Here is a 16,562-nt window from a genome sequence, read left to right on the forward strand (position 1 = left end):
AAATAGTAAAAGAACATAGCACACTCTGTCATTCTTTATTGGTGCAGTTGCTCCAACTACAGTGCCAGCAAAACGTTAAGTATTGTTAATTGTTAAGGATTGTTAAGAATTTATTGGCTCCTCTAGCTTCCTTTGAACCAGACTCAGCTGTCCATCCTCTGTAGTGTCCCTTCCAAGTAACAAACATGACTTACAAATATTGAGAAAAACAGCCCGATACAAGTCATCAGGCAAAATTATCCTGAACAATTAAAGTGTAATTGTAAATGAAATTTCAACTATTGTTTAATTGAAAACTATCCTCTTGCAAAAGGCCTGTCAAAAAACCCCTCAGTGAGTATTACCCTTTTTAAGTACTGCAGATACCAAATGGATCATTTTGGCATTTCCTTATTTTCCATAGATAAATTAATTCCTTCTTGCATTTCCTTGAATTGTTTTGCTTTTTACAGTTTTGAAAGTGATGAAGATGAAGCTGTATTACCTACCAACTCCTAACTTCTCTTCAGAAGACACTTTTGTTTAGGACTGCACTACAGGAAGAAATTCACAAATATTTATAAGTTTTTAGGATTCAGAAGTTCTAGATAAGATGTGCACCAAGTTCTCTGCGTATTTGCGTAACATAAAATGCAAGACTGTCGAGAAGAAGAGGACTTACCTCTTCTTTTTACTTTTCCCTCTTTTCTTTCCTTCCTTCAAAGGAAGAAAGATGGCAACTATTAATTTCAACTCTACAAACACAATCATTTAAGAGTCAAGAATGTGAGGATGGCATTTAGTAGACTGAAACATATTTACTCTAAACAATTAAGATTAATCTTCAAATTAAACATACACAATCTTTATTGTTTCTCTAAACACTCAGAAAACCTATGTTTTTTCTTGTTGCACAGAGACTTGCTTGGTTTTTTAACTACTATGGAACTATGAATCTATTATACAATAGAATTTTTCTTCTGCACTCACGAATCTAGTACTTGGAAGAATATGTGAACACCTTGTAATTATACGTTATCTTGAAAGAAATTTCTAGTTAGATAGCAGAGAACAACAGAAACAGTAAGTGATTTCCTGAATAAGAAAGGGTAATTTAAAACAGCTGCATTCAAGGTGCCAGAAACTGAAAATTACTTCTGGAATACACAGGAGCATGGGGTTTTTGAAGATAACTCTCAGTTGTACTAATGTATTTCCAAAGAATAATTCTAATGATAGTCAAGTAATGTTTTGTGCCATGAACAACAAACTTCTGTGCCAGACATTGTGTAGGACTCATCGGTCTTTACATAGCGTCTTGTCCATATGTCAGGCAAAACCAGGCCTCTTGGAGGACCTAAAGTTGATGATTTCTGGAAGTACCTGGTACGTGTACTTTACCATACAGGAAAGCAATTATAGTACATCAATTTAATTATTTAAGCTTGTGGTTTGTCTCAAGTAATTGTTTGCTTTTTACACTACAAAAATATATTCAGGTTTTGGTTTATTTGTTTTGGAAGAAATGGTGGCTTATCTGAAGTTTGGCAATGTAGTCGGCAGTTCTGTGTGCGTTGTTTACATAGTTTGTATATGAATATTCACAATTTGCTAACTATTTGGCTTCTACTGGGAAAAAAATATCTGTGATTGGTCAAGATGAATATGCTTCTCCACTTTTTTTTTTGCCTTCTCGCCCCGGGCTATTAAAGCCTTTCGTTATTCATCCAAAAGTTTGTGAAACTATTACATTCAATTTAAATGAACACATTAACTCAGTTACATATTTTGAGAAAGCAAGGAAAATATGTTTTGGCTTTGAACTACAGTCCTAGGTTTCAAGTTGCACAAAAGGCTTTTTATGTTATTTTCTAGCAAAGAAACAATGCAGCCTCTTGGCAAGGACACAGTCCTACACTGATGAAAGGAATACATCAGATTATGAGATCAACTTGTACTGAACAGAAAGTTACTCGGAAGGAAAACTGTATGAAATGCCTCTTACATAACTTTGATGTGCACCCTGGTAGACATGCTCAGTAAGCTATGGCAAGTCCAAAATCTTGCCCACACTGTCTGGCCTTAGAAAATAATTGTTATTTGTACTTGATCCCCCAAGTGACTCCTTATGCTCAGCACTTATTCTCACTAAGTAATAATAACAGAAATTACAAGTCAGCTGGGGCTAAGGGTAAGTGTTGGTATCTTGAAATGCCATTGAAAACAGTAAAGGCAGTAAAACAGAAAATGGTTTGGGAATCACAGTTGGCACTGTTTTCTGCTCAAAGGCCATCTGTGACAAACACAGACTGCGTAAAAGCAAGTGATCAAAGAGATACAGTGTCTAATAGAGCAGAGTGTCTTCTTCAGGTCTTCTATGGTTTCCTTGTCCTCAATGTTTACGTCTAAATAGCTTTTTATTTCAAATAGTTAAAAAAAAGATGTTTTTGACAAAATGTTTTTTTTCACTTAGTGACTAACATACGAGAGATGATACTGCTACTTGTGCATAATACCATATGACCTTAATTCACAAACACCAAAAGAGTTTGTTTCCTTTCTTTCTCCAGGATGTAGACACGCTTCTGTCTGAACTGTACTCCTGCCAGTATAAACCCTGGTTCTGAGCTCAGATGGCAAGAAGTTCAAAATGCACTCAGCAGCAGCAGAAAGCACTGCTGGTGCCTCAAAGGTAAAGAATCCCAGCCAGGAAAATGCTATACGTGCACAGCTGGGAGATGTACTTCTGCACAGAACTGCAGAATCACAGAATGGTTGTGGCTGGAAGGGATTTCTGGAGGTCATCTTGGCCAAAGACCCCTGTTCAAGCAGGCCCACACAGAGGACGCTGCACACACCGCTGCCCACATGCTGCAGCAGGTACACTCCCCAAATAGTTTACATCAGTCCTGACAGCAACGGCTAATCTTATGGAGTTTAGTAAAGCAATCATTTCACAGTTGAATCCTTGCATCAGAAGTCATGATGGCAACCGGGGATGTCCTACTAAGAGCTGAACTCTTCTGAGTAGCAACACACTATAAATGCACTGGCAAATTCCATTTGTACCTTTCTGGGGCGTCACGAGATTCTAAGTGTTGTTTAATAGTATTGCCGTTACACAGGTACTGTCCAAAAGATAAAACGTAATCCCTTGTTCAAGCAAGACTCCAATGAATAGAAATATTCACTAGAAAGGACACAGTGCCTTAAAAGGTGCCTTCATTTTAAGCACTACCTTACTGCTCTGTTAAATCAGTATTTTTTAAATGAATAAGGGTTGCTTAATCTGGTAACAAACATAGTAAGGATGAACACCTTTTCAATGGGTTAGATTGCTTTTAGAGTAAGCTAATGCTGGCAGTCTGATAGAGGGAAGGGCATACAGCTTCTTTTTTTCTCCTTTACTAGTTCCTCCTTCACTTACATGTTAGTTAACGGCTGTTTTATTAAAAAGGCAGTTTTAAACTCCAACTTTTGAATCTCTTTCAACAAACATTCCCCAGAATGGGAGTGGTGGTAGACAGTGTTTCTGGGAATGGAAGTGTGAGAATGTTACACAACAAATTAAAGCAAGAGCTCAGTGCTCTGGGAACACAGCAGACAAATGCAAAAATTCTCTCTCTGCCTCAAAAGGCAAATGGAAATCCTGGAAAGGAACACAAAGTCTAAATATTAGCAAATCAGAGAGTCTACATTTGCCTTACAGCCTGTGGTTGGATGAGAAGGAAAAAAACAAGTTACTAGGTGGTGCTACATAAATTAAAAGAAAATTGCTGTCATAGAAAAAAATTCAACCTTTTAGAGATATCCATTTCATATAAGAAACAGACAAGAGGGAAAAATTTTGAAGTTTTTATAACATATCCGAGGCTTAAGAATAAAACATTCAATTGACGAGAGTTCATAGCATATATAAGTCAAAACTAAACCCCTAAAACTTAAGTACTATTGGAAGACTCCTATCTGAAGTTAGAAAAAGCAACCAAAATATCAGAGAATTGTCAGACCAGAAGAAAGTCTGACTGTAAGTGCTGAATGAAAGACAAGATGATACTAATTGGACCAGGTTACCAAACCACAACCTCTGAAAAATCCGCAGGCACAAAAAAAACCCTGAAGAGTACAAATTCCACAAATGAGAGTGATCTTTCAAGAGGCAGCATGAAAGACTGAACGAGGCGTGGAAGAAAATGGAACCGTAAATAGCACCCAGCCTATTTGGATAGAGGTATCACATTTGTAGAAAATAAAAGCATTTTGGAAAAATTACAAGATATACCAAAGGAAATTACACGATGCAATCATCTCATGAAGAGGAAAGCTACAGCACCATTCTGAGCAGGGAAGATTTAGCAATAAACAATTATCTGTGGGAACTGTTCCAGATACTAGCAGGAGGTGGAAGGTTCCCTTCAGCACAAATAAAATCTTAACATTAAGCGGATTTGAATACGGGTTCCCGGTGCCATTACAGACAAGAATATCAACAATAAATTTGTTCTTGTTCAGCACAGATAGTTAATAGTCAAATTGTTAAGGGGATGATTTCTGCCATGTTGTAATATATGAACAAGTTTGAAGGTTATCCAAAATATCGGAAAGATAGTTTTGTAACTGTTAAAAGAAATGGAATTGATAACTCAAGCCTGTATTTGTTTGTGGAGGGTGAAAAAACGACATATTTTTGAAAATTAGAATTTCCACTCTGCAGAAATAGTACACTAATAATACCACTACATACTAATCTCTGGTTAAAAAAAAAACAACAATCTTGGTTGCCAAACATGATGCCTGACTATGACAACGATAGATATTGGACCACAGGTTGATTGTTTTTAGGGTAAATATTTTGCAAAAAAGTATACAATGTTCAAGCTACGCACAATCCTGTGGAAAATGGTGCCAGAAGAGCAAAAAACACAAGAAAGTTTAAGTCATACCTAGGTATGACTTAAAGGTATCGTAAGCCATAGCTTCCAAGATAAGGAAGAATCCCTTGAAACACTCACTAACACTGGACAAAAAGATATTCAGTAGACCTCTGAGAAGTATCTGACTGTGTAACCTCAGTTTTAAATAATGCCCTGCATTTTTTGTAAACATAAGGAGGAAATTACTATGTACCATAATTATGTAAAATATGTTTTTGTTTCAAGCGTGGTAGGAGTTAGTTCTCACAGTCACTGAGTGGTATATGAACCTTCAGTTACAAAACCTGGAGTCCTTTGGAGAGGTTCCTTTTCCATATGATGTAGTCAATAAAAAAGGACATAACAGAACTTCAACTCCTTTCACAGATACAAATAAAAAAACCAAACCTCTACATCCCAAAGAAGAACACTGTGAAGCCTTGCAGGCTCAAGGGACTGACAAACTTACTGCAGAGACTAGAACCCATGGATAAAGTAAGACAACCAACACGTAAAAGACCTGCTCAGAGACTAATTTGTTGGTATCTCTGTTGCATTATCTGTCTGCACATAGCTCCTCTTCTGTGAGGAGAGGCAGACCCTGAACAAGTTAGTTCAACATAGGCGCTCTTACCATCAGCTGCTAGTAACAAATTAAGAGTGGAGAAACACAGACCCGGTTCCTGCTTTTCAAATGCTCTTTTCATTCATTAGTTAATATCTCCTTTTAATAAAGGCTACTCTTAGATGGCAGTTTTGATCCAAAGTTCTCCTTCACCATAGTCAATGAGCAAGAATATCCTAAACATTAATTCCACTCCCCAGTCCATACACTCAAAATCACATATTCATGAAAGGGTATTAAACGAGATTTTTTTTATTAAGACAGCAAAACTGTCAATTCAGAAGCTGTGTCTTGGGATTATATTTAAATTGGCTTTTGTTTCACTAGCTTGTTTTAATTACCAAGCAGTCTGAAACCAGCATACCATATACAATTAGAATGACAAAATTTATAATTAAAAATATGCAATTTTTGAAAGCACAAATTTGCAGCAGCAGAGAACAGATGAAGGAGATTCCACCATTTAGGTGTCATGGATGCAAAACCCTACAGTCTGTGTAATACAAATAAGGCAAGAAGTTGTGAAATAGAAGTAAGGCAGAGTAGACTTGAAATTATAATTTTAGAACGGAAGGACAACATTAGTAGTTAATATTTTGAAACATCCTCCTCCAACCAAATGTCAAGGTTCTGTGTGGGGTTTTTTAGCATTGCAGGTTCACTTGCATTTGATCATAAATACTGAGGCAAGTTTAGTTTTTGGATCTGTGTTCAGATTATACATCTCTAATTGAAGCCCAATTTGAATATGCAATGCACACTAGGCTTACATCAAGATTTTATAATCTTTTGAAGCACTTAATAAAAATGTCATACTTCATAAAATTACACAACAAACACTATTATCTCCTACTCAAACACAGCAATTTCTTCCACAATCCAATGACAATAGTATGCTGGTTATTACAAATCAACGTCCTATGTGCTGCACCTGTAAAAAAACCCTCAATTTTAGTCCCTGGAAGACTATTGTACCTCTGTGAACAGTTTTACAGCAGAGGTTGTACAGTCTGAGCTTAGACCTTCTAGAAAGATGCGGAGATAGTACAGGATAAGAAAGTGCATGACTTAAGTAAGATTAAAATTGACTAGTTGAAATGAATGGGAAATTATTCTTAATAGATCATTTTAATCTTTTCTGAGACACATTAAGCATCTACTGAAGTAATTAAATGCTTGGAACAGGCTGTACTTTGACATTGCAAACTTTCTTGCAATGCACATTTTTCAGGAAAAGGTTAAAAGGATGTCCCCAAAGCATGGATATACCTGACTCTGCCTGAGAGGCTTAAGCTTTATGATCTCTTGAGCCGCTTCTAGCCCTCGGTTTCTTTCATTCTGTGAACACCTGAAAATCAGGTTTTCAATAAAGGAGCTGGATGGACACACACCGGCATGGTGTGACATTAAAAGCTTTGGATGTATGAATCAGGCGTATACTCTACCTGCTCCCACAACCAGTATCTTGGGCTCACAGCTACTGACGCAGTGCAGGAGAGACCTGGAGCGCACATTGAAGTTGAGGAAAGCCACCACGCAGCCCAGCTTGGCCAGTCCGAACCACACATGGATGAAGTCCGGTTCGTTGCCCATCAGCAAGGCTACCGTGTCACCCTTCTTCAGAGCCCCGTGCTGTAGGAAGACCTGTGCTATCCTGTTACTCCTCCTGTCCACATCCCGGTAGGTGTGCACCATCCCTTCATAGATGAGGAAGGGCTTGTGGGGCTGCTTCTCAGCCAGCTTGACAAACTTGTCCAGGACGGTGACAATCCTCCCTTGCAGCCGGTACACCTCCACCGTCACCCCATACACCATTACTTTCAGCAGGTACCTCAGGTCAGCCCAGAAATAGGGGAAGAGGAGTTTCTGGATGAGGTGCAAGGAGACAACACCGACGGCAGCCCCCGGTACCCAGGAGGGCAGCATCGGGAGTGGATAAAGGTGGCTCCAGCGACTCATCTTCCTACGGCCAGGCGACTTGACAGACGGAGCCGGGGCGCGGGGAGCAGACGGGCCGGGTGCGGACTCTGCAGAAAAAGCCGGTGAGGGCCAAGGCTTTTCCCACCCTCTCTTCCCCCCCGGCAGCGAGGCGCGCCGCCGCCTCGGGGAGTCCGGCACCAAGCCCCGCTCAGGCAGCAGCGGGGCCCGGGGAGCCGAGCAGCCGACGGCCGGCCGCGCACCTCGCCCCCGCCTCCCGCCTCAGCCCCGGCACGGCCGCCGTCCGCCCGCCTGTCTCAGCTTCCCCCCTCCTGCGGCGGGTCCCGCACCTGCGGGACGGCACCGCCCCGGCGGGCAGGGCGGGAGCTTCTGCCCTCACCACGGCTGAGGCGAGAGCCCCCCCCTCGGCCCCGGGACTCACGGACACCACCGAGCTGCTGGCGGGGCGGCGGCTTGCTCCCCTGAGCCGGTTGCATAAGGCGCGATCTGCTGCCTGCCCCCGCCGGGGCGGGAGCCCGGGAGGTTGGCTCCTGGGTAAGGCGGCGGCCCAGCGCAGGAAGCCTCGCCCCGGGACGGCAGAGCGAGGGCCCAGTCTCCGGGTAGGACGGTGGGTCGCGCCGAGGCAGGCAGGTAGCCCCCCACCCCGCCGGGCTGTGCCCTCGGTACTTGTAGCGGTTCGTCCCCAGAAAGTCAGTTGTCGCCGCTGGTCCTTGGGGCTGGGCTCCACGCTGAGGCGTCGAGCAGGGCTCGGCGTCCAGGCCCTGTTGCCATCACAGAGGCCCAGGCCAGCCTGCTGCCAGCATTCGCACACCCTCTGGCCTCAGGAGCGGTCTTAGACGGGGGAGATGGGTGTTGCAACGAGCCCAGGTCTGGGAAATCCCTCTAGGACCAGTTCAGTCCACTTGAATGCTGGGTGCTGCGTCAAGGGTACCATGTGAATCTTGTCTTTGTGCTGAAGGGATGACGCTGACAAAAAGCAGCCACACCGGGCTGCAGTGCTGATCTGGCTGCAGCTGCTGAGGTCTGTCACCCCAGGCACTTCATCACACTGATGGCTCCCTGCCATCCAAAGGCATCCGCTGCCGTTGCCCTTGGTGAGGCGCATAATGTGGTGGTCATGTGTTTTGGTGCAGCTGAGGCTGGAGTTACATGGACCGTGAGAAACTGAGGTCATTTTATGAGTGACACATTTTCTGCCCTTGTGTTCGCCACAATTTGAATTCATGACATTGTGCATTGAGACAAAAAAATCAGAAGGTATTTACTTATATTAAAACTGTAGCCTGTAGTAAATGCATTCTTTTTTTACAGGATATGAATGTGCTTTTGAGTACTTCTGAATTTTCTAAAATTGTAAGACCCTAAGCACTGGTAGTTTACAGTGTGAATTCCTCTATCTGCCTGTTGCTAATAACACACCAGAATAATCTAGCCTTTTGTCATGTTCCACACCCCATTCTATTGTTTGCCTCATGGACTGGGCCAGTGCTCCAGAGAATTCCTTCAGTATCTGCAAGAATACTTCTCATCCATCCAGTTGGCACTTGATATTCAAATCTTTTTCCTCCCCAAAATGGTACATCTTAATTGTGAGATCTGACAGTGTAGCCCATGTTTCCATTGTCTTTTTCAGATACCAGGCCAGTCTGCTGTGTCATTTGTGCATTTTGGAGTCAGTGAGGAATGTCTTCCTTCTCTGGACAAAGAAAAAATTTACATACCAGAGGATATTTCTTCTAGACTCATCTTGAGTTTTATGAATAGCATGGAGGGAATCCCATATCTGAAAGGATACGCTAACCTTCTTTTTAAGACTGTCTAGCACAAGTGTCAGTAGAAACCCTGAACAGTAAAAGCAACTTGTTACTCCGTTCTTTCTAGTATCCTCCCTTACTACATCCAGGCAGCGTCTCACAATTTCTGCTCTGCAGGTCTTCCGGTCACTGCTCATGCTTCCATGCTCAGAATGTAACAGCCCTGACAGACCTTTGCTTCTCTAAAACACTTACCTGATATCCCATTCATCCAGCCTGCATCTAGCCCATTGGCCCTGTGAGCTCATCTGCTAAATCCCCAGCTGTTCCCCTTTGCTACTGTCTACAGCTTCTTCTCTTTTTTTTTTTCCCTTCCTTTACCCCCTTTCTTTTCTCTTCTGCATGAATATCAGCCACTCTTTCAGCCTGTAAATCATTCTATGCTATACAGCTTTTCTTTCTAGGGCAGAGGCAATTTGCATATGGCAATTTAAAACCTTTAAATATTGGAAATACATGTGACAGTTGCAGTTTAAACATTTCATATGTTAAGCAAATGACCTAGATTTGTCCAGGCTCCTTATAAAAATTATAACTTATTTTGAACCATGGCATTTTTCCTGCAAAGTTTGCTTTGTCTAACTTCTGTGGGTTTCTTAGCTAAGCTCAGCAAGAAACTCCTGTCAGCTTCTTCCCCTCTTTTGACCAAGTGTTGCTCTTTATGTCTAAGGATCTTCTTAGCTCTTTTAGAGGCTTGTGACAAAAGCAAGAAAGTTGGTATCAGTGAAGTGTCAATGGAAATTTATGGGTGAGGAAGCAACAGCTGCAAAAGATCTGAAAGGATGATCCATACTGATAATGAAGAATGCAGTTTCCAGGCAATCAAATTGAGGAATGTATTGTTTCTGGCAAACCCAGGAGGCTCACGCTCTGATTAAACCACAGCACAACCTGCCCTCTGACCAGAGGAGGATGACAACAAGGTTGCAGCATATCACATATGCCATTGCTGTCCTGTTTCCCAATAGGGGGTAGGAAGACCTTCAAGGAACTAATAAAGAACTCAAGAGATGTAACGCAAATGCTGCAAATAGATTCCTCAAATTATTGTATTATTACAAGAAGACTTTTCCCTCCACGGTAAATGTGATACAGATTTCTGTTCTACAAACTCGAACTCTAAATCACAGTGCACACTGTCTTCCTCAGTGTTTGAAAAAATGACTACAGAAAGATAATAATGGAAACAACAGTTCACTGATTTCTCAGGCTTTTTGGTATATGTTCCACATCGTGCAGTTGGAGAATTGGTACTTTGTTGCTGAGTGAAAAGACTTGATTCATCCAGAGCTTTTGAAGGTAGATCTTGTACCAATACCCCACTAATCTTAACAGGAGAAGTTCAGTTTATTTTGTGGTTGGTTTTGTGGGGTTTTTTTTTCTGCCCCTGAAACTGAGAAACACAAGGAGTAATGGAAATTTATTTCTGAACATTTGACTCAAGCCAAAGCTCAGCTTCAAGCTTATTTCTTCATGCCATTTGAAATATTTTTTAGCTCTTGCCTTAAAACCCAGGGAATCTCATGAACTGTCTTTCCTGTGGCCCCATATGCACTGAGAATTGCATGAGAGGATCAGGGAAAAAGGTGGGCAGAGGCAGCAACAAACACATTGAGAAGTGGCAGGCAGCAGCTTATTACACCACTTTTCAATACTAAGAATGCTTCTTACTAGTGGGACATCTCTCCTTTAGGTTGTTGCGTAGTCAAGCTATGTTAAATCATGAGCGGTCTTTGTCACCTCCATCTGCAGAGACAATCAGTTTAGCTCAAAAATGTATGGTTCTGACTAATTTTTATCATAAAGTTTTTAATCTAGGCTAACTCATTTGGCTTTGTCTTGAAGGAATGGAGGAGAACACGTGCTTGAAGAGTTGAGCTGTGTTCTCCGCTAGCTCTAGTACTGTTATTTTTGTGGTTTACCACTAACACGGAGGCATGATTAGGTTAAGAATACACAGAGACACAGCTTTGTTATATGACTACTGGCTGGACGTCCATTGGAAACAAATTCAAGCAAATTAAATAGTGCAAAACTAGATTACAGATAGATTTCATGTCTCCTTAAAGGCGATAGTGGCAGTAGGCTGATAGTTTTTTATTGATGTGGTAGTGTTCCTTACTTGTAAGGTGCAATGGAGGTATCTGTATATGTTGTATCCTATATAGGTATACATTTACAGGAAGACAGAAGTATTTAGTCTTTCAGCTGGTGAGCATCTCTTCTTCCAGAAGGACATTTTGTGAGGAGATAGAATTTCAGCTTGCTTTTCTTAGGTGAAGGTAACTTAATTTATTTTTAATAAATAATAAGTAAATTAAATGCTACAATAGTCTGCACTTAAAGTAATGTAAAAGAAACACTATAGAGTTATTTGGTTGACTGGAGTTTGGCATTGTTAACTGCTATGTAAATGCATAAACAATGAGTAACAGGAAAGACTGTGAGCTTTAGGGAAGATGTATACTTACATGTTGATTTGAAAGAAGACAGAGGGAGGTTGAAAGATACTCTTGTTTGCAAGAATTACTTTGAAAAAGGCAGAAAGAAAGCAGAAGGAGAAGTATTCTGCCCTGAAGTGCAGATGTGACAAGAAATGAGAACAAAAATACTCGAAGAGTCAGATCTATGAAAAGCTCAGGGTATACTGATGAGAGTGAAAGGAAAAGCAGGAGGTGATAGATAATTGATAGAGCACAAAAGGAAGGTAAATACAGAATGGCCTGTGGATGAGAGAGATGTATTTTCAATATACTGTGCTGTGAGCTGAAAATCAGACAGGAAAATGAGCAGGAGATTGCATTTACTAAGGTGACTAACGACTAGCACATCACCAAAGACATCAGTCAATGAGAACAGAAAGGAAGAATTTTGTGCTTTAGATGTTATCAGCGTTGCTAATTCCAAAGAACAGAAATGATGAGCAAGATCCTAACAGAAAAACTCTGATACTCTGAAATACTCAGTTTCAAAGGAAAACTGTGGTTTTGTGATCTTTGAATTGTCCCTGTTCCTCTCAGCTGTGCACAGAAATGATATTGATCCTCTGTACTCATATCCAAGTTTCTTTGTAAAATTAACATTAATTTACTTCTTGTTGTCTTCCTTGTGGGAGGAAGAAAATTTCTATGGTGTGTGAGTTGTTTTTCAGTAATTTTCTCATTTGTTATAAAAATGGATAAGCTGAGGCAAGAAATTTCAGTAGACAATGAAAGAGTAACAGAATTCAGGTGAAGCAATACTGGAATCGGATTTGATCCCTGCCTGTTCCGGAATTCTTGTGTGATACTGGATTAATCATGCCCTCCCCAAACTGGGTGATTTGGGCAAGCTCTATGCCTTACCTTAGACTTTAAGATCCTCTTATATTCTTGATTTTGTGGTTACTCAAACAACTATAGATTAAGACATGGGGAGCCATGCTTTGTATGCCATGCTAAGTGGAATGGTGAAAAATTGAACCCTTAAAAATTACCAAGTATATTTGGCTAATTATTCTAAGTCAGGTTCAGCTCATAGGTATCTGTGAGGTAGATGGGTGTCTAGATGTAAGCATTGGTTATAATTGGAGGTTGCACCAAAGAAGACTGAGTGTGACTAAGGGAATTTAGGGTTGCTTGTCTGACCAAATGCTGATGTCTAATTTGGGATGAGTTGAATTGCTTGCTTGACTATACTGATAAGGTCTCAACTTAACTGTAACAGCAGTGTAAGAATGCAGCTTATATACAGGCATTTTCTGTACGGTGGGCTTGAATCAGTTGCCCATGATTAGGGATCTAGTACTGTTTTATATTCCTTGGCAATAAATGCCTGACCTTTAGGTGCCTCTGGAGAAGATGCTGAGCTTCTGAGTCATAGTTGCCAGTCTTAGGGATCCCAAGTGGCACTTACATGCCTCAGTTTCTATAGCTGGTCTAGCCCCTAAAGTTAGGAGAGCTAAATTTACCCTTAGTATTTTTGGTCTCTATAGTTTCATTTTTTTTTCCAATGGAGATACATGCACAATTATTAATATTTTTAAAGTAAATAGCATAAGGTTTGAAAGGTTCACAAAGAAATTAATAATTTTATTTCATGTTAACTACTTAGTATCAGCAGTGAAGATAAAATTTTCTGCATGCATGGGTCAATGAGTGTAACACAAACTACTGAACTGTTGTTAAGTAAATATGAGCTACTGTGTGCATGGAATAAAGCACTAGTTTTCTGGGAAAAATTGTATGTCATTATGAGATTAAAATTACTAACATAACACATACTTGCAAATGGTAAATTCATATTGTGAAGAAACCTTCATTAAGGCTATTCCAAAGGTTAACTCTAAAAAAACTCTAAAGCACCTTATATTTTAAGTGTAGTGATATTTATTTTTCAGTAAATAAACCCCCAAAAGAACAGCAAGAAATTTACCCGTTAATCCTCCTCTTCTTGCATGTCAAGAGCTGGAATTTACTCTTGATGTTACGTAGAACTCATAAACTCATACCACAGACAAAGCACTGAGCCCTGAATTATTTAGTATGCTGTAATTATTCTGCTCAATTTCCCTTCAACAGAAAACATTTGGATGCCCGAGAGTATGGTATGACCCAATAATGAAGTATAAAGGAGTTTAATTTTCTTCTGGTGGAACTCAGATGGAAAAAAAATTTCTTTTTGAAAAAATGTGATTACATAAAAGTACAACATTTCCCTGTAACATCTCAATGTAGCAAGAAAATAGACACAAATTACTGAAATGCTTCTGTAGTGTAAAAAACACATAGTTTCAATATTATAATTTTGACATATTATGCCTTTCAATATCCAGATAACACAATATAGTGCTGCAAGTATATTTGCGTTAACTCTGAACCTGATTAATATGCCTAAGGGAATTAGCTTGTGCTATTTTAGTAGCGTAAGCGTCAACAAAGTTAAATACTCTGATTTTGGGGAAAAAAGGACTTGTCATTTCAGTATTTTATATGTATGAAGTTTTTTTCCCAGGGAAAACAATAGCATAAATTTTTAAGTGTCATCTATTTATTTCAAGTTTTTCTTAAAGTAATTTTAAAGTAGTGGCTTTTCTTCTGGAATAGAAGTTTTGAATTTTACAGCAGAAAAAGGTGAAATAGAAATTCCTAGAAGATGAGAGTGTCCATGACTTAAAAATAGACAGATAGCTTTTTAGATTGTCAAATTATGCTGTGATATAGAAAAGGAAGAAAATAGCTTCATAGTCTGAAGATCATCTTGCAGATTGTCCCCCACTATTGAATTCTTCCTTAGTATCTGAATCTTCTTCTATATTTTAAAAAATAGAAACCTATAGTCTTGAAAATCTATATAAAAATAAGCATACCTTGAAAATGCAGTTCCCAGCTCTTCACATCTCACTATTCAACTACATCCCCATTAAAGTAACATAATTATATCTAAGTAATCGTGTCTCTTAATTTTCACCATTTATTTGTGAAACTTATGTCTAGCAAAGTCTAAAATCTTAAATCTAAAACTAGAAAAGTAATAAGGAAACCAAGAATGGGGGGCTGAGTGGCCCAGTCAGCAAGTTGTAGCGCTGGAACAGCCACACAAAACTAATTCTTGACTAATAACGTCACATGGGGATTTGGGTAATGAGTGGTGTAGTCATACTAGAGTTATTGGCAGGACCTGAGGAGGTAAAGACTAAAGTTGTGGTGGCAGGGATAGGATATTATGGAAGTTTTTGATCATTGGAAATCGTCTAGGACTCCAATCCATAAGAAATGAAAAATCATTTTTATAATATTTTGGAATGCTTCTTTATTCTATAGCTCTATGAGGACATTCATTTAAAATACTTATATTACATGAAGTGTCTTGTCTCAAGTCATTCATTACAGCATGTCAACACTGCAGACTTGTGTCAACCTTTCAAGGATGTAGAGAAATATCGTCTCCGGTAAATGTAATTTTATTAACAGAAAGCTTTACTATTAATATAGTAGATCATTAAAAAAAACACAACCACTTTATTGTTGTCTGTTAATTAGCTGTATGGGTAAATCTGTAGTTTTGCCTGAATCCATGAAACTGTGTTCACACTAGGAGCCATTTGCCTTTATATTATGCTAATGTATTAGTACTCCAGTAAAGTTTAGCCATAACCTCCCACAGAAGTGAACTGAAATACTCAAGATTCTCTCACTCCTTGAACAACTTTGTTGACTGCTGATGGAATAAGCTCAAAATGGTGAGTTTTTTCTATCCTGCAAAGATAGAGTTGAGGTTCAGTCTCACTGTCATATAGAAGTGATCTGAATTAAGAACCGATAGCAACCTGTGAATATAAATCCCACTTTTTTTCTTTTTTTTTTTTTTAAATTTGTTTAGTTGCCAGTTTATACATTTGAGATTAAATATAATAATGGTATGGAAGAGTTTCACATTTTACTCTGATAGACTCAAGCCAACATTTTTGACTTTACTCCTTACACAGCTCCTGCCTTGCTAATCAAGTATAGGGAATGGTACTGACCTGTCAAAGGAACGCTTAGCTTACTTGACTCTTGAGGATAGCTAATTGTTTGTAGAGGATATTCTGGTGCAGTTTCAGGTGTAAGGTATGCAAGAGGACTGAGTCTTTAAAGCCTAGGGAAAACTCAGGACATGAACTGAATGGAGAAGGAAACGGACTTCTTAGAATGAAGTGCCATCATTTTCACATCCTTTAAATAGATTCTTTATTCGTTTTTTAGTTTAACTTGACTTAACTTGTGGGTGATTTGAAGGTATCTAACAAATAGGCATTCTGCGCCTTTATTTTTGGTTATTCTTATAATTGTTTTTCTAGACTGCTAATGCAGAGCATAGCATCCCAATCCATTTTTTTAAGAGGTGTCAAATAAGAAAAACATACTTCTATGTCATCTTATGTTGGCTTGGAATAGGATAACACAGGAGTCTGGCAGAAAGTTTTCCAGTGATCACCAGGGAAATTGTCTGGCATGTTGGCCTGTGTCAAAACGGTGTGGAGCAGATCTAAGGCATGAGGATCTTGAGCAAAACTGCTACGATGAGTAAATATAACAAACTGTCTCTAAGAAATCATCTCTGAGCTAGATACCTACCATTTCTACTCTGTTTGCTTCTGCTTTGCAGGTATGTGCTAGGGAGACCGAAGTTAACTTAAAAAAATAAATCTTTCTAATCAGGGTGTTTTGAATAGCTACCTGTGGGAAGTGTTCAGTCTTTTTATTATCCTGTGAATTTCTAGGTGAAAGGGCTGCCGGAATTATCCTTCAAAGAATTAGAACAGGGTGTTTG

The 16,562-nt window shown here is 39.6% G+C and overlaps 1 protein-coding gene across 1 annotated transcript in view; it reads right to left on the reverse strand.

The window, feature by feature from the left end:
- SLC27A6 (solute carrier family 27 member 6) overlaps positions 1–8,396 on the reverse strand; it is a 41,913-nt gene extending 33,517 nt beyond the window's left edge. The window contains exons 1-2 of the mRNA XM_063321103.1: positions 7,877–8,396; positions 6,963–7,544 (exon numbers count right to left, since the gene is read on the reverse strand). Coding sequence (XP_063177173.1) covers positions 6,963–7,544; positions 7,877–7,931 — 637 coding nt within the window. The 5' untranslated portion in view covers positions 7,932–8,396. The remainder of the gene's footprint in view (positions 1–6,962; positions 7,545–7,876) is intronic.
- Positions 8,397–16,562: the final 8,166 nt, after the last annotated feature.

Source organism: Chroicocephalus ridibundus, chromosome Z (genome assembly GCF_963924245.1).
Source record: "Chroicocephalus ridibundus chromosome Z, bChrRid1.1, whole genome shotgun sequence".
NCBI lineage: Eukaryota > Metazoa > Chordata > Aves > Charadriiformes > Laridae > Chroicocephalus > Chroicocephalus ridibundus.